This window comes from Bufo bufo, chromosome 6, assembly GCF_905171765.1.
Source record: "Bufo bufo chromosome 6, aBufBuf1.1, whole genome shotgun sequence".
Lineage (NCBI taxonomy): Eukaryota > Metazoa > Chordata > Amphibia > Anura > Bufonidae > Bufo > Bufo bufo.
The window spans coordinates 7,929,894-7,956,604 of NC_053394.1; the positions used below are offsets into that span (position 1 = coordinate 7,929,894).

At 47.8% G+C, this 26,711-nt stretch overlaps 1 protein-coding gene across 2 annotated transcripts in view; it reads right to left on the reverse strand.

Moving 5' to 3' along the window:
* The window catches only part of PLEKHS1 (pleckstrin homology domain containing S1), a 52,979-nt gene extending 47,844 nt beyond the window's left edge, over positions 1–5,135 (reverse strand). Inside the window, exon 1 of one of the 2 annotated variants that reach the window (XM_040437361.1) lies at positions 4,693–4,884. In XM_040437361.1, the coding sequence (XP_040293295.1) occupies positions 4,693–4,699 (7 nt within the window). In that variant the 5' untranslated portion in view covers positions 4,700–4,884. Of the gene's footprint in view, positions 1–4,692; positions 4,885–4,908 lie in introns of those variants that run through there. The other variant, XM_040437362.1, reaches the window with a different exon arrangement.
* Positions 5,136–26,711: the final 21,576 nt, after the last annotated feature.

Here is a 26,711-nt window from a genome sequence, read left to right on the forward strand (position 1 = left end):
CTTCCACTATGTAACTATCATCCTGTGACCTTCATAAGATCAGCACACTCCTCTCCTGAAATCCTCTGCGCTGCTGGGACCCTGCTCCTTCCACTATGTAACTCTCATCCTGTGACCTCCACAAGATCAGCACACTCCTCTCCTGAAATCCTCTGTGCAGCTGTGACCCTGCTCCTTCCACTATGTAACTATCATCCTGTGACCTTCATAAGATCAGCGCACTCCTCTCCTGAAATCCTTTGTGCTGCTGGGAGGACCCTGCTCCTTCCACTATGTAATTCTCATCCTGGGACCTCCACACGATCAGCACACTCCTCTCCTGAAATCCTCTGTGCTGCTGGGAGGACCCTGCTCCTTCCACTATGTAACTATCATCCTGTGACCTCCATAAGATCAGCACACTCCTCTCCTGAAATCATCTGTGCTGCTGGGAGGACCCTGCTCCTTCCACTATGTAACTCTCATCCTGTGACCTCCACAAGATCAGCACACTCCTCTCCTGAAATCCTCTGTGCTGCTGGGAGGACCCTGGTCCTTCGACTATGTAACTGTCATCCTGTGACCTCCACAAGATCAGCACACTCCTCTCCTGAAATCCTCTGTGCTGCTGGGAGGACCCTGCTCCTTCCACTGTGTAACTCTCATTCTGTGACCTCCACACAATCAGCACACTCCTCTCCTGAAATCCTCTGTGCTGCTAGGAGGACCCTTCTCCTTCCACTATGTAACTATCATCCTGTGACCTCCATAAGATCAGTACACTCCTCTCCTGAAATCATCTGTGCTGCTGGGAGGACCCTTCTCCTTCCACTATGTAACTATCATCCTGTGACCTCCATAAGATCAGCACACTCCTCTCCTGAAATCCTCTGTGCTGCTGGGAGGACCCTGCTCCTTCCACTATGTAACTCTCATCCTGTGACCTCCATAAGATCAGCACACTCCTCTCCTGAAATCCTCTGTGCTGCTGGGAGGACCCTGCTCCTTCCACTATGTAACTCTCATCCTGTGACCTCCACAAGATCAGCACACTCCTCTCCTGAAATCCTCTGTGCTGCTGGGAGGACCCTGCTCCTTCCACTATGTAACTGTCATCCTGTGACCTCCACATGATCAGCACACTCCTCTCCTGAAATCCTCTGTGCTGCTGGGAGGACCCTGCTCCTTCCACTATGTAACTGTCATCCTGTGACCTCCACATGATCAGCACACTCCTCTCCTGAAATCCTCTGTGCTGCTGGGATCCTGCTCCTTCCACTATGTAACCCTCATCATGTGACCACAAGATCAGCGCACTCCTCTCCTGAAATCCTCTGTGCTGCTGGGAGGACCCTGCTCCTTCCACTATGTAACTCTCATCCTGTGACCTCCATAAGATCAGCACACTCCTCTCCTGAAATCCTCTGTGCTGCTGGGAGGACCCTGCTCCTTCCACTATGTAACTCTCATCCTGTGACCTCCACAAGATCAGCACACTCCTCTCCTGAAATCCTCTGTGCTGCTGGGAGGACCCTGCTCCTTCCACTATGTAACTGTCATCCTGTGACCTCCACATGATCAGCACACTCCTCTCCTGAAATCCTCTGTGCTGCTGGGAGGACCCTGCTCCTTCCACTATGTAACTCTCATCCTGTGACCTCCACATGATCAGCACACTCCTCTCCTGAAATCCTCTGTGCTGCTGGGAGGACCCTGCTCCTTCCACTATGTAACTCTCATCCTGTGACCTCCACAAGATCAGCACACTCCTCTCCTCAAATCCTCTGTGCTGCTGGGATCCTGCTCCTTTCACTATGTAACCCTCATCATGTGACCACAAGATCAGCGCACTCCTCTCCTGAAATCCTCTGTGCTGCTGGGAGGACCCTGCTCCTTCCACTATGTAACTCTCATCCTGTGACCTCCACATGATCAGCACACTCCTCTCCTGAAATCCTCTGTGCTGCTCTACACATTCCGCTGTTCTGACTGCTGCAGGATACAGGGGTGACAACCTGCACACGGGCACCAGCAAAGTGTTAGGACATTCCACCGTCTCATGTTGCACTTTGCTCCTTTGTTTTGAGACGGAATTGAGTGGATTTTGAAGTCTGCAGCGCGTTAATTCTTCGTGCGGATTTCCCACTTCTGTGTCGGGCTGAGATCTGCGGTAAAACCACAGCAAAAAACGCGCCGAAACCCCCAAGTAACGCAAAGAAATCTACAGGGAGATCTGTGTGGATTTTCTGTTTGTAATCCTGCATCTGTGTGCAGATACCGTAAGGCCGCTGCACACGAATGCGAGTAGACGCTTAAGATCCGCACTCATTTCCGTGCTGACCTATGTGCGTTTCTTCGGCATATCTGCACCAAAATCTGCAATGTCTAACAGCGTTTTTTGGTGCGGATTTGATGCGGTTTTGCCGCAGATTTCATTACAAGTGTGAAATCCGCAGCTAAAACCACAATAATTGCCGTTATTTAGTTTGAATCCGCGCAGTTGGTCAATTTCCCCACAGACGAGGAGTGCATAAGATTAGCGTAATGTCGTCCACTTTGCTGGTTCTGTAATATGCTGGGGGGGGTTCGCACGAGAAGCTGCGCAGAAAAAAAACGCACGTATGCCGCATCAGGTGCAGGTGGCCTAAGGGCGCCCTCACACACTGCAGACTTTTGCACAACTGAAAATGAGTCCCATTCATGTGCATGGGGCGGCGAGCACATGGATTCCTGCAACCGCCATTCAGGTGAAGGGAACTGATTTTCAGTTGTGGACGTTTCTGTAGCGATGCCGTCTGCACACGAGTGCGCGTGAACACGCAGAAGATCCACACAGAAGATTTCTGCGAGTTTCTGCACCAAAATCTTCCATTTCTAATGGCGGATTTGATGCGGTTTTGCTGCGGATCTAACCCTTCACTGAAAAGGGTGAAATCCGCAGCTAAAACCGCAAACATAATTGACAGGCTGCGGATTCGGAAATCCACAATGCAGGTCAATTTCTGCAGGGAAACAATCTGCAAGGTGTACGTGAGATTTGTGGGATTATAAGCACTTTGCCTGTACTACACTACCACGCAGAGTCCACCACACGGAATACACGGCGACATGCGACATTCTGCAACAGTTGCAAGAAATCCATCCAAGTTGGAATTTTCTGCAAACGTCGCATCGCAGTTGGGATACATTGCATCAAATGTCGCATGGCAGTTGCAACACAATTGGGATACATTGCATCAAATGTCGCACAACACATGTGGCCAGACCTGTTTGCGTCCCACGACACGTCACCCTGAGGGCACCGCCACCCCGTCAGGTTTCTGCCTGCAGTTTCTGAAGTCAAAATCAGGAGTGGATCCTAAAAAGAGATTGGGGCACATCCACTGTAGTTTTTGTGCCTTATTTACTCATAAATTAAGCACAAAAACTATTTTTCTTCACTCCAGGGCTAGCTTATTTTTATTCTACATTTTTGAGTGGTAAAGCGGAACTCTTTGTGCATTAAAAGTCGCCGTTTCAGGGAGACGTGCAGTTTTTTTTTCTGCACAGATGCGACTATTTTTCATGCGCAAATACATTAGACAAGTCTGAGCGAATATGAACCTGTCATACTGAAAAGCAACCATCAGAGGGCAGACTGACAGCAATACACCGAGTCTAGTTCATCAACTGCTGCGCGACGTTTAATAAATACTCAGCAAAAGAAAGACGGACGGACGGAATCTGTCTGATGTCCAATCTTACACCTTATAACAGACAAGCTTGATGAATAAAGAATGAAGGACGGATACAACTTCACCCTACGCGTGGCTGTACCCTAATTGTTCCTTTTTTTTTTTGCATCTGATCTGCATTTTGTGCGGGTTTGGTGCCGACTCATTCAATTCAATGGGGCCGAAAAAGATGCAGACCGCACACCGCAAAAAATGTCGTATTCTGGTCCATCACAGCAAAATGCGGAATGTACTGGATTACGGACCGAAGGAAACGGATACGGTCATCTGAATGAGCCCTAATACTGAGAGTGATCAGAGTGTTAACCCTGCAGGTGCTGTGTATGCAGGTTCTCGCAGCACATCATGTGACCTAGTCACGGAGAGCAGAACACGGATGACTCCGGCAAAACTTACCCCCGCTGGCGCTCGCACAGTGTGTCGGGGAATTGCATAGATGGCGATTTCCTGCTATTTTTAGACCTTCTCCCCTGCAGCTCGTCAGCACTTGCCAGTGGTCTCTGCCGCTGCGGGTACAGACCGCTTAGGTCAGGCTGACGGTATTCTGTATTACTGCACATACAAAGAAATAAAGGGAATTGCCGCACATGCAATTGCCTAGAGCTGACATATGCATCCGTTTACCATTAATCACGGGCAGAGACCTTGTAGCACTCAGTGGGTATTTTTTACCATTAGTCATGAACATCAAACCAGGAACTGCCTTCAATACAAAGTCTAGCAGCAAACCACGCAAAGTGGACATTGAATCCTAGGAGCGCGTAACCAGATTCACACTGTATTTAAAGGGACCCTTCACTTTCACTTACAACTACAATAACCTATTTGCTTCTCCTTGGATACATTGCACAGGAAAGCCTGCTTCACATGCGCAGGGGACGACAGTCACACTGAGCCCATTTACTACAATGCCCTATAGGGAAACAGTCAGGTGTACTGTCCCTTTAAATGTTAAGCCTATAGGTAGCATAGGACTTACCGGCCATCGTTACCCAGCAGAATCCTCTGTCTTGAGACTCGTGGTGCAAGAAGTATGATGAGAACCCTCATCGTCCTGAACTATGGGCAGGTGCGGGGAAGTTTGGCCACTGACTACCTGATTATTCGCCTTACGGACAGGCTCTTCCTTAGTTACCCAGATAACATAAGGAGTTACCTGTTACCTGACCCCTCTTCCATTCATTGCGGTACTTACAGGTGCTTTTCCGCAGGTGAGCTGCGTACAGGTCGCTCTCGCTGACACTGCCCGGCTCTCAGCTATTTGTACGCGCAGAGCGCCTGAAATCCGATCCGCCGGGAATTTCCCTGTACGAGCCCCTCGGCGGGTTCAGGGGAATTTGGTCTCTTTTTGTCTAAACCCTCCGGTAAGGAGGGAAAAACCAGAATCTCAGCTTGTTGTAGAATACGTCTCGGGGAGGGGGTTGGACGTCTTTACTTCCTGGAGATCAGATGCAATTATTAAATCAGGAAATGAGCAAAGTCATTAAGAGCGGAGGGGACGCCGCGAGCAAAATGCACCAAAAGTGGGAAAACAACATTTTTAAAACTTTTTAAATCTCCCCAGAGACATTGTTGCATTTGTCGTCTTACACTTGTGTATTTAATGGTTATTTGGCCTCTGGGGGGCGCCCTTCCTTAGAGCGTCTGCGTTGCTCATTATGCCTGTCTCCAGCGTTGAGACTGGTGTGTAAGGATACGTTGACATGAAGGATTTTGAAATCCCCTGCGTATCCCACAGCAGGAACTGCTCTGCCGCGGGTTCTGCTGTGGATGTTCATGTGGACCCGTAGACTAGTGAATGTATGGCGGCACAATGGGTCGGGTCCAGATCCTCAGACCATGGGGCAGCCCACCCTCCCGTAGGAGTAAACAGAACAGATAGAAGGAGGCAGACAATAGGGACGGCCTGCACCGCGGACACCTCCTGGCACCACCAGGACCATGAGATGGTAACTCGAGGTCACCAAGGTCACCAATAAAGCGATTTAAATCATCTCATGGTCCTGGTCGTGTTTGCGCCAAGAGGTCCACAAGTTGTCCAGGCCGTCCCTATTGTCTGCCTCCTTTCATCCCATGTATTGAAGACAATAGGAAGCGGTTTCAGAGGAGATTCAGACCGATTTCCGGCACCAAATCCACACTAAAACTGCACAGAAAACCTATTGTTTAAATCAAGTTTTTATGTTTAACATATTTTTAACGAATTTTTGATAATGCTATTTTAAATTTTCTTGGTCTGTACAGATCAGTTTACTCGAGTTGACTCCTTCTAATCCTGCCTGTAATGATACCACCTCTGTGTATAGATAAGACAGGATCCACCATTCACAATAGGTGATTGTCACATCTTATCTATTCCCTCCCTGTACAATGACCTCTGCGCAGGTCACAGAGCCGAGAAAGCTCTCCCATAGAAGTCAATGAGGTCCCCTCCTGACCATGTGTCTATGGACCATGGGGCTGTGTAAATGCTGTTATCGGCAGCTCAGGCAAGATGGCCGCCCCCATAATCATGTTCAGGAAATAGAATTAAAAAATTAGCAATCTGCAGGTGCTGTGTATCATTTGGTTTTACCTGGCAGATATATTTTGCTGACACGTTTCCTTCAACCCAGATTCTTTGTTGGGGTTGTTATTTCTAATAGGGGCCCCATGCGGGATATCATCCAGGTCACAGACAGAGCAAGTTATTTCATCTTCGTCTGAAGCTCAATTGTTTTGAAATAAGAATAACGAAGAATCGCAGAATTTCAAACAATGAGCAGAGAATGCAACCAGTGTGTTCAATGGGAACATGGACAGGTGGGAGAGAACTCGCCAGTAGCTGAGGATGGTTACCGATGGCTTTAGGAAAGCATTTCCACAATGCGGAGAAAAGTAATGGAGAAAGAGAGAGCTGCAGACTGAGTGCTAAGAAGTAATGGAGAGAGCTGCAGACTGAGTGCTAAGAAGTAATGGAGAGAGCTGCAGACTGAGTGCTAAGAAGTAGTGGATAGAGAGAGCTGCAGACTGAGTGCTAAGAAGTAATGAAGAGAGAGAGAGAGCTGCAGACTGGGTGCTGAGAAGTAGTGGAGAGAGAGAGAGCTGCAGACTGGGTGCTGAGAAGTAGTGGAGAGAGCTGCAGACTGAGTGCTGAGAAGTAGTGGAGAGAGAGAGAGCTGCAGACTGGGTGCTGAGAAGTAGTGGAGAGAGAGCTGCAGACTGGGTGCTGAGAAGTAGTGGAGAGAGAGAGAGAGAGAGCTGCAGACTGAGTGCTGAGAAGTAGTGGAGAGAGAGAGAGAGAGCTGCAGACTGGGTGCTGAGAAGTAATGGAGAGAGAGCTGCAGACGGGGTGCTGAGAAGTAATGGAGAGAGAGAGAGAGAGAGCTGCAGACTGGGTGCTGAGAAGTAATGGAGAGAGAGCTGCAGACTGGGTGCTGAGAAGTAATGGAGAGAGAGAGAGAGCTGCAGACTGAGTGCTAAGAAGTAGTGGAGAGAGAGAGAGCTGCAGACTGAGTGCTAAGAAGTAATGGAGAGAGCTGCAGACTGGGTGCTGAGAAGTAGTGGAGAGAGAGCTGCAGACTGGGTGCTGAGAAGTAGTGGAGAGAGAGAGAGAGAGAGCTGCAGACTGAGTGCTGAGAAGTAGTGGAGAGAGAGAGAGAGAGCTGCAGACTGGGTGCTGAGAAGTAGTGGAGAGAGAGAGAGAGAGAGCTGCAGACTGGGTGCTGAGAAGTAGTGGAGAGAGAGAGAGAGCTGCAAACTGGGTGCTGAGAAGTAATGGAGAGAGAGCTGCAGACGGGGTGCTGAGAAGTAATGGAGAGAGAGAGAGAGAGAGCTGCAGACTGGGTGCTGAGAAGTAATGGAGAGAGAGAGAGAGAGAGCTGCAGACTGAGTGCTAAGAAGTAGTGGAGAGAGAGAGCTGCAGACTGAGTGCTAAGAAGTAATGGAGAGAGAGAGAGCTGCAGACTGGGTGCTGAGAAGTAGTGGAGAGAGAGAGAGCTGCAGACTGGGTGCTGAGAAGTAGTGGAGAGAGAGCTGCAGACTGGGTGCTGAGAAGTAGTGGAGAGAGAGAGCTGCAGACTGAGTGCTAAGAAGTAATGGAGAGAGAGAGAGCTGCAGACTGGGTGCTGAGAAGTAGTGGAGAGAGAGAGAGCTGCAGACTGAGTGCTGAGAAGTAGTGGAGAGAGAGCTGCAGACTGGGTGCTGAGAAGTAGTGAAGAGAGAGAGAGCTGCAGACGGGGTACTGAGAAGTAATGGAGAGAGAGAGCTGCAGACTGGGTGCTGAGAAGTAATGGAGAGAGAGCTGCAGACGGGGTACTGAGAAGTAATGGAGAGAGAGCTGCAGACTGGGTGCTGAGAAGTAGTGGAGAGAGAGCTGCAGACTGGGTGCTGAGAAGTAGTGGAGAGAGAGCTGCAGACTGGGTGCTGAGAAGTAGTGGAGAGAGAGAGAGCTGCAGAATGGGTGCTGAGAAGTAGTGGAGAGAGAGCTGCAGACTGGGTGCTGAGAAGTAGTGGAGAGAGAGAGCTGCAGACTGGGTGCTGAGAAGTAGTGGAGAGAGAGCTGCAGACTGGGTGCTGAGAAGTAGTGGAGAGAGAGAGAGAGCGCTGCAGACTGAGTGCTGAGAAGTAGTGGAGAGAGAGAGAGAGCTGCAGACTGGGTGCTGAGAAGTAGTGGAGAGAGAGAGAGAGAGAGCTGCAAACTGGGTGCTGAGAAGTAGTGGAGAGAGAGCTACAAAACTGGGTGCTGAGAAGTAATGGAGAGAGAGCTGCAGACGGGGTGCTGAGAAGTAATGGAGAGAGAGAGAGAGAGAGAGAGATGCAGACTGAGTGCTAAGAAGTAATGGAGAGAGAGAGAGAGCTGCAGACTGAGTGCTAAGAAGTAATGGAGAGAGAGAGAGCTGCATACTGGGTGCTGAGAAGTAATGGAGAGAGAGAGAGCTGCAGACTGAGTGCTAAGAAGTAGTGGAGAGAGAGAGCTGCAGACTGAGTGCTAAGAAGTAATGGAGAGAGAGAGAGAGCTGCAGACTGGGTGCTGAGAAGTAGTGGAGAGAGAGAGAGAGAGAGCTGCAGACTGGGTGCTGAGAAGTAGTGGAGAGAGAGAGAGAGAGAGAGCTGCAGACTGGGTGCTGAGAAGTAGTGGATAGAGAGCTGCAGACTGGGTACTGAGAAGTAATGGAGAGAGAGCTGCAAACTGGGTGCTGAGAAGTAATGGAGAGAGAGCTGCAGACGGGGTGCTGAGAAGTAATGGAGAGAGAGAGAGAGAGCTGCAGACTGGGTGCTGAGAAGTAATGGAGAGAGAGCTGCAGACTGGGTGCTGAGAAGTAATGGAGAGAGAGAGAGCTGCAGACTGAGTGCTAAGAAGTAGTGGAGAGAGAGAGCTGCAGACTGAGTGCTAAGAAGTAATGGAGAGAGAGAGAGCTGCAGACTGGGTGCTGAGAAGTAGTGGAGAGAGAGAGAGCTGCAGACTGGGTGCTGAGAAGTAGTGGAGAGAGAGCTGCAGACGGGGTACTGAGAAGTAATGGAGAGAGAGAGCTGCAGACTGGGTGCTGAGAAGTAGTGGAGAGAGAGAGAGCTGCAGACTGGGTGCTGAGAAGTAGTGGAGAGAGAGCTGCAGACGGGGTACTGAGAAGTAATGGAGAGAGAGAGCTGCAGACTGGGTGCTGAGAAGTAATGGAGAGAGAGCTGCAGACGGGGTACTGAGAAGTAATGGAGAGAGAGCTGCAGACTGGGTGCTGAGAAGTAGTGGATAGAGAGCTGCAGACTGGGTGCTGAGAAGTAGTGGAGAGAGAGCTGCAGACTGGGTGCTGAGAAGTAGTGGAGAGAGAGAGAGCTGCAGACTGGGTGCTGAGAAGTAGTGGAGAGAGAGCTGCAGACTGGGTGCTGAGAAGTAGTGGAGAGAGAGCTGCAGACTGGGTGCTGAGAAGTAGTGGAGAGAGAGCTGCAGACTGGGTGCTGAGAAGTAGTGGAGAGAGAGAGAGCTGCAGACTGAGTGCTGAGAAGTAGTGGAGAGAGAGAGAGAGAGCTGCAGACTGGGTGCTGAGAAGTAGTGGAGAGAGAGAGAGAGAGAGAGCTGCAGACTGGGTGCTGAGAAGTAGTGGAGAGAGAGAGAGAGAGCTGCAGACTGAGTGCTGAGAAGTAGTGGAGAGAGAGAGAGAGCTGCAGACTGGGTGCTGAGAAGTAGTGGAGAGAGAGAGAGAGAGAGAGCTGCAGACTGGGTGCTGAGAAGTAGTGGAGAGAGAGAGAGAGCTGCAAACTGGGTGCTGAGAAGTAGTGGAGAGAGAGCTACAAAACTGGGTGCTGAGAAGTAATGGAGAGAGAGCTGCAGACGGGGTGCTGAGAAGTAATGGAGAGAGAGAGAGAGAGAGAGAGATGCAGACTGGGTGCTGAGAAGTAGTGGAGAGAGAGAGAGAGAGCTGCAGACTGAGTGCTGAGAAGTAGTGGAGAGAGAGAGAGAGCTGCAGACTGGGTGCTGAGAAGTAGTGGAGAGAGAGAGAGAGAGAGAGCTGCAGACTGGGTGCTGAGAAGTAGTGGAGAGAGAGAGAGAGCTGCAAACTGGGTGCTGAGAAGTAGTGGAGAGAGAGCTACAAAACTGGGTGCTGAGAAGTAATGGAGAGAGAGCTGCAGACTGAGTGCTAAGAAGTAATGGAGAGAGAGAGAGAGCTGCAGACTGAGTGCTAAGAAGTAATGGAGAGAGAGAGAGCTGCATACTGGGTGCTGAGAAGTAATGGAGAGAGAGCTGCAGACTGGGTGCTGAGAAGTAATGGAGAGAGAGAGAGCTGCAGACTGAGTGCTAAGAAGTAATGGAGAGAGAGAGAGAGAGCTGCAGACTGGGTGCTGAGAAGTAGTGGAGAGAGAGAGAGCTGCAGACTGAGTGCTAAGAAGTAATGGAGAGAGAGAGAGAGCTGCAGACTGGGTGCTGAGAAGTAGTGGAGAGAGAGAGAGCTGCAGACTGAGTGCTGAGAAGTAGTGGAGAGAGAGCTGCAGACTGAGTGCTAAGAAGTAGTGGAGAGAGAGAGAGCTGCAGACTGGGTGCTGAGAAGTAGTGGAGAGAGAGCTGCAGACGGGGTACTGAGAAGTAATGGAGAGAGAGAGCTGCAGACTGGGTGCTGAGAAGTAGTGGAGAGAGAGAGAGCTGCAGACTGGGTGCTGAGAAGTAGTGGAGAGAGAACTGCAGACTGGGTGCTGAGAAGTAGTGGAGAGAGAGAGAGAGAGCTGCAGACTGAGTGCTGAGAAGTAGTGGAGAGAGAGAGAGAGAGAGAGAGCTGCAGACTGGGTGCTGAGAAGTAGTGGAGAGAGAGAGAGAGCTGCAGACTGGGTGCTGAGAAGTAGTGGAGAGAGAGCTGCAGACTGGGTGCTGAGAAGTAGTGAAGAGAGAGAGAGCTGCAGACTGAGTGCTGAGAAGTAGTGGAGAGAGAGAGAGCTGCAGACTGGGTGCTGAGAAGTAGTGGAGAGAGAGAGAGCTGCAGACTGGGTGCTGAGAAGTAGTGGAGAGAGAGCTGCAGACTGGGTGCTGAGAAGTAGTGGAGAGAGAGCTGCAGACGGGATACTGAGAAGTAATGGAGAGAGAGCTGCAGACGGGGTACTGAGAAGTAATGGAGAGAGAGCTGCAGACTGGGTGCTGAGAAGTAGTGGAGAGAGAGCTACAGACTGAGTGCTGAGAAGTAATGGAGAGAGAGCTGCAGACTGGGTGCTAAGAAGTAGTGGAGAGAGAGCTGCAGACTGGGTGCTAAGAAGTAATGGAGAGACAGAGAGCTGCAGACTGTGTGCTGAGAAGTAGTGGAGAGAGAGCTACAGACTGAGTGCTGAGAAGTAATGGAGAGAGAGCTGCAGACTGGGTGCTGAGAAGTAGTGGAGAGAGAGCTGCAGACTGGGTGCTGAGAAGTAATGGAGAAAGAGCTGCAGACTGGGTGCTGAGAAGTAATGGGGAGAGAGCTGCAGACTGGGTGCTGAGAAGTAATGGAGAAAGAGCTGCAGACTGGGTGCTGAGAAGTAGTGGATAGAGAGCTGCAGACTGGGTGCTGAGAAGTAATGGAGAGAGAGAGCTGCAGACTGGGTGCTGAGAAGTAGTGGAGAGAGAGAGAGCTGCAGACTGGGTGCTGAGAAGTAATGGAGAGAGAGCTGCAGACTGGGTGCTGAGAAGTAGTGGAGAGAGAGCTGCAGACGGGGTACTGAGAAGTAATGGAGAGAGAGCTGCAGACGGGGTACTGAGAAGTAATGGAGAGAGAGAGCTGCAGACTGGGTGCTGAGAAGTAGTGGAGAGAGAGCTGCAGACTGGGTGCTGAGAAGTAGTGGAGAGAGAGCTGCAGACTGGGTGCTGAGAAGTAATGGAGAGAGCTGCAGACTGGGTGCTGAGAAGTAGTGGAGAGAGAGCTGCAGACTGGGTGCTGAGAAGTAATGGAGAGAGAGCTGCAGACTGTGTGCTGAGAAGTAATGGAGAGAGAGCTGCAGACTGGGTGCTGAGAAGTAGTGGATAGAGAGCTGCAGACTGGGTGCTAAGAAGTAGTGGAGAGAGAGCTACAGACTGAGTGCTGAGAAGTAATGGAGAGAGAGCTACAGACTGGGTGCTGAGAAGTAGTGGAGAGAGAGCTGCAGACTGGGTGCTGAGAAGTAATGGAGAGAGAGCTGCAGACTGGGTGCTGAGAAGTAGTGGATAGAGAGCTGCAGACTGGGTGCTGAGAAGTAATGGAGAGAGAGAGCTGCAGACTGGGTGCTGAGAAGTAGTGGAGAGAGAGAGAGCTGCAGACTGGGTGCTGAGAAGTAATGGAGAGAGAGCTGCAGACTGGGTGCTGAGAAGTAGTGGAGAGAGAGCTGCAGACTGGGTGCTGAGAAGTAATGGAGAGAGAGAGCTGCAGACTGGGTGCTGAGAAGTAATGGAGAGAGAGCTGCAGACTGGGTGCTGAGAAGTAGTGGAGAGAGAGCTGCAGACGGGGTGCTGAGAAGTAATGGAGAGAGAGCTGCAGACTGGGTGCTGAGAAGTAGTGGAGAGAGAGCTGCAGACGGGGTACTGAGAAGTAATGGAGAGAGAGCTGCAGACGGGGTACTGAGAAGTAATGGAGAGAGAGAGCTGCAGACTGGGTGCTGAGAAGTAGTGGAGAGAGAGCTGCAGACTGGGTGCTGAGAAGTAGTGGAGAGAGAGCTGCAGACTGGGTGCTGAGAAGTAGTGGAGAGAGAGCTACAGACTGCGTGCTGAGAAGTAATGGAGAGAGAGCTACAGACTGGGTGCTGAGAAGTAATGGAGAGAGAGCTGCAGACTGGGTGCTGAGAAGTAGTGGATAGAGAACTGCAGATTGGGTGCTGAGAAGTAATGGAGAGAGCTGCAGACTGGGTGCTGAGAAGTAATGGAGAGAGAGCTGCAGACTGGGTGCTAAGAAGTAGTGGAGAGAGAGCTGCAGACTGGGTGCTGAGAAGTAGTGGAGAGAGAGCTGCAGACTGGGTGCTGAGAAGTAATGGAGAGAGAGCTGCAGACTAGGTGCTGAGAAGTAATGGAGAGAGAGCTGCAGACTGTGTGCTGAGAAGTAATGGAGAGAGCTGCAGACTGGGTGCTGAGAAGTAATGGAGAGAGAGAGAGAGCTGCAGACTGGGTGCTGAGAAGTAATGGAGAGAGAGAGAGAGCTGCAGACTGGGTGCTGAGAAGTAATGGAGAGAGAGCTGCAGACAGGGTACTGAGAAGTAATGGAGAGAGAGCTGCAGACTGGGTGCTGAGAAGCAGTGGAGAGAGAGCTGCAGACTGGGTGCTGAGAAGTAATGGGGAGAGAGCTGCAGACTGGGTGCTGAGAAGTAGTGGATAGAGAGCTGCAGACTGGGTGCTGAGAAGTAGTGGAGAGAGAGCTGCAGACGGGGTACTGAGAAGTAATGGAGAGAGAGCTGCAGACGGGGTACTGAGAAGTAATGGAGAGAGAGCTGCAGACTGGGTGCTGAGAAGTAGTGGATAGAGAGCTGCAGACTGGGTGCTGAGAAGTAATGGAGAGAGAGCTGCAGACTGGGTGCTGAGAAGTAGTGGATAGAGAGCTGCAGATTGGGTGCTGAGAAGTAATGGAGAGAGAGCTGCAGACGGGGTGCTGAGAAGTAATGGAGAGAGAGAGCTGCAGACTGGGTTCTGAGAAGTAATGGAGAGAGAGCTGCAGACTGAGTGCTGAGAAATAGTGGAGAGAGAGAGAGAGAGCTGCAGACTGGGTGCTGAGAAGTAGTGGATAGAGAGCTGCAGATTGGGTGCTGAGAAGTAATGGAGAGAGAGCTGCAGACGGGGTGCTGAGAAGTAATGGAGAGAGAGAGCTGCAGACTGGGTTCTGAGAAGTAATGGAGAGAGAGCTGCAGACTGGGTGCTGAGAAGTAATGGAGAGAGAGCTGCAGACTGAGTGCTGAGAAATAGTGGAGAGAGAGAGAGAGAGCTGCAGACTGGGTGCTGAGAAGTGGTGGAGAGAGAGCTGCAGACTGGGTTCTGAGAAGTAATGGAGAGAGAGCTGCAGACTGGGTGCTGAGAAGTAATGGAGAGAGAGAGAGAGAGCTGCAGACTGAGTGCTGAGAAGTAATGGAGAGAGAGAGAGAGAGCTGCAGACTGGGTGCTGAGAAGTAGTGGAGAGAGAGCTGCAGACGGGGTACTGAGAAGTAATGGAGAGAGAGCTGCAGACTGGGTGCTGAGAAGTAATGGAGAGAGAGCTGCAGACTGGGTGCTGAGAAGTAGTGGATAGAGAGCTGCAGATTGGGTGCTGAGAAGTAATGGAGAGAGAGCTGCAGACTGGGTGCTGAGAAGTAAAGGAGAGAGAGAGAGCTGCAGACTGGGTGCTGAGAAATAGTGGAGAGAGAGCTGCAGACTGGGTGCTGAGAAGTAATGGAGAGAGCTGCAGACTGAGTGCTGAGAAGTAGTGGAGAGAGAGAGAGCTGCAGACTGAGTGCTGAGAAGTAATGGAGAGAGAGCTGCAGACTGGGTGCTGAGAAGTAGTGGAGAGAGAGCTGCAGACTGAGTGCTGAGAAGTAATGGAGAGAGAGCTGCAGACTGGGTGCTGAGAAGTAATGGAGAGAGAGAGAGCTGCAGACTGAGTGCTAAGAAGTAATGGAGAGCGAGCTGCAGACTGGGTGCTGAGAAGTAATGGAGAGAGAGAGAGAGCTGCAGACTGGGTGCTGAGAAGTAATGGAGAGAGAGCTGCAGACTGGGTGCTGAGAAGTAGTGAAGAGAGAGAGAGAGAGCTGCAGACTGAGTGCTGAGAAGTAATGGAGAGAGAGCTGCAGACTGGGTGCTGAGAAGTAATGGAGAGAGAGAGAGCTGCAGACTGAGTGCTAAGAAGTAATGGAGAGCGAGCTGCAGACTGGGTGCTGAGAAGTAATGGAGAGAGAGAGAGAGCTGCAGACTGGGTGCTGAGAAGTAATGGAGAGAGAGCTGCAGACTGGGTGCTGAGAAGTGGTGGAGAGAGAGCTGCAGACTGGGTGCTGAGAAGTGGTGGAGAGAGAGCTGCAGACTGGGTTCTGAGAAGTAATGGAGAGAGAGAGCTGCAGACTGGGTGCTGAGAAGTAGTGGAGAGAGAGCTGCAGACTGGGTGCTGAGAAGTAGTGGAGAGAGAGTGCTGCAGACTGGGTGCTAAGAAGTAGTGGAGAGAGAGCTGCAGACTGGGTGCTAAGAAGTAATGGAGAGAGAGAGAGAGCTGCAGACTGAGTGCTAAGAAGTAATGGAGAGAGAGAGAGCTGCAGACTGAGTGCTAAGAAGTAATGGAGAGAGAGAGAGAGCTGCAGACTGAGTGCTAAGAAGTAATGGAGAGAGAGAGAGAGCTGCAGACTGGGTGCTGAGAAGCAGTGGAGAGAGAGAGAGCTGCAGACTGGGTGCTGAGAAGTAATGGAGAGAGCTGCAGACTGAGTGCTGAGAAGTAGTGGAGAGAGAGCTGCAGACTGGGTGCTGAGAAGCAGTGGAGAGAGAGCTGCAGACTGGGTGCTGAGAAGTAATGGAGAGAGCTGCAGACTGGGTGCTGAGAAGTAGTGCAGAGAGAGCTGCAGACTGGGTGCTGAGAAGTAATGGAGAGAGAGCTGCAGACTGGGTGCTGAGAAGTAATGGAGAGAGAGCTGCAGACTGGGTTCTGAGAAGTAATGGAGAGAGAGCTGCAGACTGGGTGCTGAGAAGTAGTGCAGAGAGAGCTGCAGACTGGGTGCTGAGAAGTAATGGAGAGAGAGCTGCAGACTGGGTGCTGAGAAGTAATGGAGAGAGAGCTGCAGACTGGGTTCTGAGAAGTAATGGGGAGAGAGCTGCAGACTGGGTACTGAGAAGTAGTGGAGAGAGAGCTGCAGACTGGGTGCTGAGAAGTAATGGAGAGAGCTGCAGACTGGGTGCTGAGAAGTAGTGCAGAGAGAGCTGCAGACTGGGTGCTGAGAAGCAGTGGAGAGAGAGCTGCAGACTGGGTGCTGAGAAGTAATGGAGAGAGAGAGCTGCAGACTGGGTGCTGAGAAGTAATGGAGAGAGAGAGCTGCAGACTGTGTGCTGAGAAGTAGTGGAGAGAGAGAGAGAGAGAGAAAGCTACAGACTGAGTGCTGAGAAGTCATCTAGAGAGAGAGAGAGCTGCAGACTGGGTGCTGAGATTGATAAGAGTGTGTTAGAAAACAGGAGAAAGCCGGTAGAGATATAGCGGTGTAGGAATATAATATGGGGACAATAGCTATAAGAGGTGTTAAAAATGTATCAGGTTATGAGGTATATGGGGTAGTAGATAGTAGGGGTGGCGACTGGGTGTAGTGGGGTACAGGATACAAGATATGGCGGTGGGGTGTGGCAGTGGACTAGAACATATATATATTGGGGCACATGAAGATCCTGAGGTGAGATGGGGTGTTGACCCTGGGAACCCGGTACAATTAATGGGACCAGGAGTGAAGAGTTGAGACCTGGAAGGTTGAGGAGTATAAAATCTGTATGGCAAAAGAAAAAAATTTAATGTTAAAAAAAATAAAATAAAGCCAATCTGGTGGCGCCCCCTGCTGGATGCCGCCCTAGGGACCGGCCTTTCAGTGCCTAATTGAACATTCGGTCCTGATTGTAGAACCTGAAACCAGCTGCTCAGATCTCGGCTTCCCATACCTTCTACGTGTAGTAGAGGAATATTGGGATTCCCCATAATAACAGCCTTACACATTTCAGTAATAACATCACTAGAGAGGAGGATCTGATAGATTTCTGACAGATGGGGAGGTTTCCATCAGAACAGGCATCTTTTCTCACTGACTGTCGCTACAAACCATTGCATTATATTTCTATATATTTAGGAGTAGGGAGGGAGATTTATCTTGGTAGATTTAGCATTTTCTAGTCTACATGATTGTAACCCAGTGTTCCCAGGATCCTGAGAGGTGAATCTCCCTAACTGTGGCACTATTTAGGAGCGAAGAGAGGGTTTATCATGGAAGATTTATTAATCTGCAGTCAATTACACTTCCTCATGGTTGTAACCCAGTTTTCACATGATCCTGAAAGGCAAATCTGCCTAGCTGTGACACTATTTAGTGAGGAGGGGATTTGTCTTGGTAGATATAGGATTATGCAGGCTATTTCAGTACCACATGGTTGTAACCCAGCTTTCCTGGGAACCTGAAAGGCAAATCTACACAGTTATGACACTCGAGTGAGGAGAGGGAATTTTCTTGGTATATTTAGTATTCTGAAGTCTATTGCAGTTCCACGTAGTCGTAACCCAGCTTTCCCAGTAACCTAAAAGGCATATCTACCTATGACACTATTTAGGAGCGAGGAGGAGGATTTACCTTAGTAAATTTAGTATTATGTAGTGTATTACAGTTGTGCATGGTGGTAACCCAGTTTTCCCATGGCACTATTTAGAGGAGAATCCATATTGGCAGATTCAGCATTCTTGTGTAGATGTTTTTTGTTTTTGTTTTTTTAAATAAAATATTGATTGGTTCTTTCCGCTGTAATTAATATATTACCGTCTGTATTCATTGTAATGTAGTGAGTTAGGAATAGTTTGTTCACAAACGCAAAGCCATTGTTCTGTGTCAGATAACACCAGACCACTCTCCAGAGTGGTAACTCACATCACATGAGTGGTTAACTGATAAGACAGTCGTACTACCTACAGGACATTCTTAGGAGGAGGGGTGGAGAGGTACAAACCTTTGGGCACAAAGACAAAGAACTCAGCTCCAATGAGAACATCATCCAGGCAGGATGTGGTAGGTCACTATCTCTATCTTGTATACCATGGGGCATCCGCCATATTCTATGTGGGTAGCGTGTCAAAGGGAGTTCACCCATTGTGCTGCAAGGCCAAGTGATTGATTATTATTTACCTTTTTTACTCTGTATTATACAGTATATCTGTATCTATATCTGTTTTATATATTCAATCACACTTAGTAAATATTTTTATCCCTTAGCCTGTGTAAGCCTATTTATTCTTATATCTTCGAATCCAAGTTAAAACACTTGGTGTCAGAAGTGGGATTTGAGTAGATAAATATGCTACTTGTCGATAGGGTGCTACATAGAGAGGGTATTAAAGGTACCGCCACTACGAACGGGATCCCAGGCATTCACAGGTAGGTGATCTGTGGGTAGATTATTGATTGTTGCATTGGTTATGCAAATCTGTTACAAACTGTGAGTGGGGCTGTAGTGGATGGTCTGTAGAACCTGTCATGGTTCCTTTGAGTTGTAGAACCAAGTAAAGGATATGAGGGGGTTCTGATAAGTCTGTAACAGTTCAGTGTCAAAGTAGGAAAGAATGTACGGCCATAACATTAGAGATTGGAACAAATATATGTAGTAAAGTGACGGTAAGTGGGATACATCAGGGAGTTTGTCAGTTAATAGCGAATAAGCATTGTACCTAGTGTGTGCCGATAGATAGGAACATGAAGATGTCGGAAACGGTAAGGGAGAAATATCTTTCATGAAACAGTTCTGGCAACCAAGGCAGCCGCCTAGGGAGCAATTTAAAAAAAAAGCGTTGGTTAAGTGGCGGCCAGGCCGGTCCTGCCGCAAGTTTTTTTTTAAAAGTACGGCGGCAGGCCTTCCCCCGCAACGGGCGGCTGCCGCACTGCCCGGGCTGGAGCGTCTATGATTGTGCAGCCTGAAGAGAGGGACTGACAGGAGGGAAGCGCCTCTAATGTAGCCTGGCCGAGCTCTGTTCGGTCCGCGGTACAGGAGCTTTTGTTTCCTGTACCCGGCCAGACTGACACTAAGTGTGCACTTCCTTTCAGTCCGGCCGGGTACAGGAAACAAAAGCTCCTGTACCGCGGACCGAAAAGAGCTCGGCCACACTACATTAGAGGTAGGGGGGGGGGATGAGAATGACAAGGGAGGGGGGGAATGAGAGTGACAAGGGAGGGGGGGAGAGAGTGACAAGTGAGGGGGGGAGTGACAAAGGAGGGAGGGGGGGCAAAGGGAGGGAGGAGGGGAAGAGAGTGACAAGGGAGGGAGGAGGGAGAAGAGAGTGACAAGGGAGGGAGGAGGGAGAAGAGAGTGACAAGGGAGGGGGGGAGAAGAGAGTGACAAGGGAGGGGGGGGAGAAGAGAGTGACAAGGGAGTCCCCAGAGCCAGACCAAGAGCCAGACTGCAGCCAGAGAGCGGATCATCTTATTGTCCTGGTGGTAAGTAGACAATGCAATATGTTTATTATGTAATTGTTTAGTTATTAATACTACATTGGAAACTAATTTACCTCATATTAAAAGGACACTATATTCTTAGAACCAGTACAGTTAATGTAGTGGTACTGGTGTCTATAGCCTGTTCCTGCAGAGAACAGACACTGGGCAGTACTGGTGGTAAAGGACACTATAGTCCCAGAACCAGTACAGTTAATGTAGTAGTACTGGTGTCTATAGCCTGTTCCTGCAGAGAACAGACACTGGGCAGTACTGGTGGTAAAGGACACTATAGTGCCAGAACCAGTACAGTTAATGTAGTGGTACTGGTGTTTATAGCCTGTTCCTGCAGAGAACAGACACTGGGCAGTACTGGTTGTAAAGGACACTATAGTCCCAGAACCAGTACAGTTAATGCAGTGGTACTGGTGTTTATAGCCTGTTCCTGCAGAGAACAGACACTGTGCAGTACTGGTGGTAAAGGACACTATAGTCCCAGGACCAGTACAGTTAATGTAGTGATACTGGCGTCTATAGCCTGTTCCTGCAGAGAACAGACACTGGGCAGTACTGGTGGTAAAGGACACTATAGTCCCAGAACCAGTACAGTTAATGTAGTGGTACTGGTGTCTATCGCCTGTTCCTGCAGAGAACAGACACTGGGCAGTACTGGTGGTAAAGGACACTATAGTCCCAGGACCAGTACAGTTAATGTAGTGGTACTGGCGTCTATCGCCTGTTCCTGCAGAGAACAGACACTGTGCAGTACTGGTGGTAAAGGACACTATAGTCCCAGAACCAGTACAGTTAATGTAGTGATACTGGCGTCTATAGCCTGTTCCTGCAGAGAACAGACACTGTGCAGTACTGGTGGTAAAGGACACTATAGTCCCAGGACCAGTACAGTTAATGTAGTGGTACTGGTGTCTATCGCCGGTTCCTGCAGAGAACAGACACTGTGCAGTACTGGTGGTAAAGGACACTATAGTCCCAGAACCAGTACAGTTAATGTAGTGGTACTGGTGTCTATAGCCGGTTCCTGCAGAGAACAGACACTGGGCAGTACTGGTGGTAAAGGACACTATAGTGGCAGAACCAGTACAGGTAATGTAGTGATACTGGCGTCTATAGCCTGTTCCTGCAGAGAACAGACACTGTGCAGTACTGGTGGTAAAGGACACTATAGTCCCAGAACCAGTACAGTTAAGGTAGTGGTACTGGCGTCTATCGCCTGTTCCTGCAGAGAACAGACACTGTGCAGTACTGGTGGTAAAGGACACTATAGTCCCAGGAAAACAAACTCATTTTCCTGGCACTATATAGTTGTTAGGAGTGGGGCACCCTCGTGTCCCCCTCCCACTGGGCTGAAGGGGTTAAAACCCCTCACTGGGAACTCCTCTCCCCGATCCTCCTCTCAGCTGCGCATGCGCACGCATTCAAAACTATGTTCCGCGTCTTCCCACTGTAATTTTCTCAGTGAGAATCGCGGAAGCACCTCTAGCGGCTGTCAGGGAGACGGCTACAAGAAGCTGGATTAACCCTAAGGGAAACAAAGCAGTTCTTTTCATTTAAATGCTGAGAAAGGGGTGGAACATATGTGATGTCATGATATGGGCAGATCATCTGATAAGGGGGGGGGGGGGGGGGGGCGGCAATTTTTATCTTGCCTAGGGCGGCAAAAATCCTTGCACCGGCCCTGATCAGAACTATCAGGGACTGTTGATTAATCAGAATATGAAGCTTTTTGACACATACAGAAGACTGGCGTCTGTGAGAAGGTTGATTGATGTGAAACATTAGTGCAAGTATTGTGCGGTGTATGTATGAACCTAAAGGGTTAAAGATAAATGTGTATGGAATGGTTCCCCTGAAAAAAGCCAAGACTCAGCCACACCTAGATAAGGTTATGGTAGGCCCCCTCCTCCCAGTCTCTACATACTGTACCTCTTTGTTCCCCATTTGCTAAAGTCTGTGGATAAGGGGGGGATCGCAGACAGAAAGGAAAAATATATCACTTTAAAGTTGTTGAAAGGTTTGTCGATATGATTACTATGTGACTTCAAATAACGAAATATTGTTTTCCCTCTTGATTACAGGAAAAGATGGCAGAAAGTGAAGCCGAATAATTCTTCTCTCTGAGAATAATCTAAGATATGATTGTTAAGAATGTGTAATGTGTGAGAGTAAAAGAAATATATGACAAATTGTTCTTGTATCTGCCAATCAATCGATTAACACCACGTGGCATTGTACTGACTGTGTTACTCTATGCGTGTACTTGTGGGATATAGTCCTGTTTTGAATGTTATAATTGTTCTATATAATGTGATCTTTTATAGGTGCGAAGAAGTCATTATTACTTGCCAAAAATTGATTTAATTAGTAAAGGTTTTTAGTACCAGGACCGCATGATTTTCTAGGTCTGGTGTATGTGTCATTCCAGGAAAGCTGGGTGGCTGTATAAGCGTTTCAGGGATATCACACGGAGGGAGGGCTGTGTAGCTGAGAGCAGTGCTGCAGCCCTAAATCATTCATTGGCAGGACAAGAGGAATAGTTTGGTGGACATGGGACATAGTAGCCAAGAAGAATCTTTGGGCTGTCCAGCAGAGTTGTGTGTGACATCTGTAGCCATAGAACTACAGATATATGACTGTGACTCTGCAGCAGGGAATGAAAGCGTTAATGTGTTGGAGAATAAGAAGGCGAAGTAAAACATTAACAATCTTATATTGTTTCATATCATGTGTTTTATGTTTTTATTATAATGTGAATTGATTATATTCATATTGGTGCCAATTTTTATTTTTTTATGGGTTCAAAGAAACTAATGTGATGGAAACGTGTCCTAGGGGCCCTTCATGTGTCAGATTTGTTTGTTTCTATGTTTGTATTGTTACATGTTGATTGTTCAGCTGACACCAGGATTCTGCCCACGGTCCGACTGGAAGGGGGGAGAGAGAAAAGGTCGGACTTTACATCCCTTAATTACAAGACATGAATAAAAGGGAAGTGCTTTGTGAATTAATTGAAAAGAGAAGAGTTTTGTATGTGTTTTTTGTGTATTTCCTTTATGGAAAAAGACCATTCAACATCAAGGAAAGCTGGGTACATCTGCAAATCAAAATACCAAAGGGTATAATATATCATTAGATAGGGCATATTAAATAGATTCCTAAGTAAATGTGATATTAATCGTGTTGAGTTTAATTACTGACAACCAAAGGCTTATGAATAAACTGATATTATGGGTTAAGACGTTTACATTGAAGAAGATACCAATAAATGAAGACATATTACAACAAATGGATGTTTTTTGGTTTCACTCCATAACGTGCCATGAATATAAGAGTGTAATAGAATGAAAGAGAACTGTGACATTGGTGCAGTGTTATCTGGTGCTAAGAGCCATGGAAAGATATTGAGACATATTGATTACTATTCAGTGTGTCAAGAATGAAGTCGAGGCACCATGAAGTGTAAATTGCCCAATCTATAAGTTTGTTTTGGTTTCAAGTATTATTACCAACTGAACGAATAATTCAGTTTTGATACAGGGATAATTAGTTTACTTTCACACTTGTGTTGTTGGATTCCGGCAGGCAGTTCCGGAAATCCGTATGCAAACGGATACCATTTGTCGACGGATCCTGATACGGATCTGTATCACAAATGCATTGCAATATCAGATCCGTCTCTCTGGTGTCATCCGGAAAGACGGATCTGGTATTTATTTTTTTCACATTTTTAAAGGTCTATGAATGCGCAGACCGGGAAACTGAATCCTTTTTCCCGGGAACACTTGGTGCCAGATCCGGCATTAATGCATTTCAATGGAAAATAATGCTGAATCCGGTATTCCGGCAAGTGTTCCGGGATTTTGGATGGAGAAAATTCTGCAGCATGCTGCAGTATTTTCTCCGGCCAAATACCGTAAGAGTGACTGAACTGAAGACATCTTGAACGGATTGCTCTCCATTCAGAATGCATTAGGATCAAACTGATCAGTTCTTTTCCAGTATTGAGCCCCTAGGACGGAACTCAATACCGGAAAAGAATAACACTAGTGTGAAAGTACCCTTAGATGAGGTTTAGGGTTTAGCAAAGTGTTTTTTGCTTTGGCAGAGGACCCCTATGGTTCCATTGGGAAATGTTATTTAAATGCAGTGTTCGACTTTTAAAAGTTATAAGGACTTTTGTTTGTTTTCATGCAGGGGTGGAGGGAAGTAAAGGAAGTTTTAAAGAGGCTCTGTCACAAGGATCAACCCTATTTAACCAGAAATACTGCTTAGTAGGGCTCATCATGCTGGTTAAAATGATGCCTTTCATTTGTCTGTACAATAAACCGCTGCAGAGAAATCAGTGTTTTTATTCGTATGTAAATGAGAAGTTGTAGCACCAGGAGGTGGGCCTGAATCCTTTGAGGACTGCTCTGTAACACCCCCTGTGCTCTGCACACTCCCCCTTCCCTTGATTGACAGGACTAGACATGCTGAGGGCAGAGCTGTGTCCTAGTGTGTACATATCATATACACTATGTACTATAGCTTCACCAGACTGAGATCTGCTCAGAAAGATAATCTACATATCACTGCTTTATTCACAGACATAATATATGATTACAGACACCAGTAATATGTGTTATCTTATAAGGATAGAGAAGACACATTTCTCTATGTGATAAAGCTATAGTTCAATGGTCAAGTGATTGGTTTTGCATGTAGAGATCCCAGGTGTCACACTTCATGGAGGGAAAGGGGTGAGGGGAAAAGGTCTGAAACTAGGGAAAGGAGCAGGTCACCTCCTAGAGAAACCAAAGTCCTGACTGACTGCAAGTATGAACTGACCCCAGAGGTAGGTGAGTTCATACACAGGAACCTAAAGTCCTAACTCACCCTGTAGGACCCTGGTACTAATGTCAGTACAAGAGACAACCTGTTTCTCCAAACGGCAAATGGCAGGGAAACGAGCAACACAAGAAAACCCCAACAATAAACAACAGGGGAAGGACACACTTAACTTCAAATGGCTATGGAAGTACAGGAACTCTGCCGAGATCCAAACACCAGAAATTCACAACAAGACTGAAGCTATAAACCGCACAGCATGGTGGGAGAAGCTACAATAAATAGGGATGGTTAAATGACCACATAAGCAACACCTGAAGCAAGGGGTGTGGCCATCACCAGAAACAACACAGACACAAATTGATCCGCAAGGAACCTGTCAGGTCGAACCAAGTGTTGCCAGTCTCACTGATCTCCTGGCACCTGTCACCGGAATGTCTGTGACACCAGGTTTGAATCTTAGGAGAGACTTTGAAGTTTTTTTTCTTCAGATCTTTTTTTTCTTCCACATTTATCCCATAAGAAAAGTTTATGTCCTTATATCGAGAATAATGTTTTTTTTTTAGAAAGCTAATACATTTCACTGGTGTCTTTATAATCATATATTGTGTCTGTGAATAAACCAGTAATAAGTTTTAGCAAAAAATCCCGCTATTTTCAATATAGTAAGGCCTTATTATTATTATATGATTATATATTATTTATTACAGCAGAGTCTTTTAATATGGTTTTAAATAAAAAAAGAAAAGAAAACTTATGTTTTCCCTGGGATCTCTATATGTATGGCAGACCACTATATCACTATGACATTACTACATAAAGATGTGTTTTCTATGCTTAAAAGATAACACATATCACTGGTGAATAAAGCAGCGATATGTAGATGAGCTTTCTGAGCAGATCTCAGTGTGGTGAAGCTATAGTACATAGTGTATATGATATGTAGATGAGCTTTCTGAGCAGATCTCAGTGTGGTGAAGCTATAGTACATAGAGTATATGATATGTAGATGAGCTTTCTGAGCAGATCTCAGTGTGGTGAAGCTATAGTACATAGTGTATATGATATGTAGATGAGCTTTCTGAGCACATCTCAGTGTGGTGAAGCTATAGTACATAGTGTATATGATATGTAGATGAGCTTTCTGAGCAGATCTCAGTGTGGTGAAGCTATAGTACATAGAGTATATGATATGTAGATGAGCTTTCTGAGCAGATCTCAGTGTGGTGAAGCTATAGTACATAGTGTATATGATATGTAGATGAGCTTTCTGAGCAGATCTCAGTGTGGTGAAGCTATAGTACATAGTGTATATGATATGTAGATGAGCTTTCTGAGCAGATCTCAGTGTGGTGAAGCTATAGTACATAGTGTATATGATATGTAGATGAGCTTTCTGAGCAGATCTCAGTGTGGTGAAGCTATAGTACATAGTGTATATGATATGTAGATGAGCTTTCTGAGCAGATCTCAGTGTGGTGAAGCTATAGTACATAGTGTATATGATATGTACACACTAGGACACAGCTCTGCCCTCAGTGTGTCCAGCCCTGTCAATCAAGAGGGGGGGGGGGGGTCACAGAGCAGTGCTCCAAGGATTTAGCCCCTCCTCCTGGTGCTCCAACTTCTCATTTGCATGTGAATAAAAACACAGATTTCTCTGCAGCTGTTTATCATACAGACAAAAGAAAGGTGTCATTTTAATCAGCATGATGAGCCCTAGCAGGCAGTACGTCTGGTTTAATAGGGTTGATCCTGGTGACAGAGCCTCTTTAAATCCAAATCCACCCCATCAACGACTGATCATGCATCAGAGTTATCCTGGACTGAGCTTACCGAACGGAATTTATTTTGCAGTTTCCTCTTCCCTATGTGCAGGCTGTATCAGCTGTTCAGCAGAGCCAGGACAAATACAAAAATGCCAGGTGCTGCCTGTTACCTGTCACAGTGTGTTTACCGGGACGCCGTGTTGCTGTGTAAGCTGGTTCCCAGCACTATTGTGTACTGGCTGCGATTGGTGTGCATGTGTCTCTAAGGCCATGTGTCGATGCGGCAGTACATGTCCTCTTTCCGTGTATGCTGCGGTCTTCTGCAGCTGTGTGTGAACTGCCTCCTGTGCCTGTTGCTCCGTGTTCTGTGTTTGTCTGCCACTGTTCTCCGTGTCCCTTGTATGCCGTGTGTCAGTGTGGCAGTGTACATTCTCCACCGTTGTGCGTACTGGCCACGGATACTTGTGGGTTTACCATTGCTGCCCTGTTGGCTGGTTGCCAGAGTCGTATGTGTCGGTATGGCAGTGCATCTTCTCCATGGTCCGTGCATACTGACAGCGGTGGCTTGTAGGGGTGAACGAATTGAGCTTCAGATACAAGATCCAAACGAAAGTCGAACTTTTTGGGGGCTTTTGTTTGTTGTTTTTTGCTACCCACTTCCCCATTGAATACATTTTATACATTTATAGGTACCCCAAAATTGTGCAATTCCAAAAATAAAATTTCTTCTCATTTTTTAAGTATTTGAAAAGGAGGAATGAAGACCTGTCCATAGCTAGTCCTGCTGGCAGCTGAGGGTTTGCTGCCGTTGTATCCAGTCTAGACA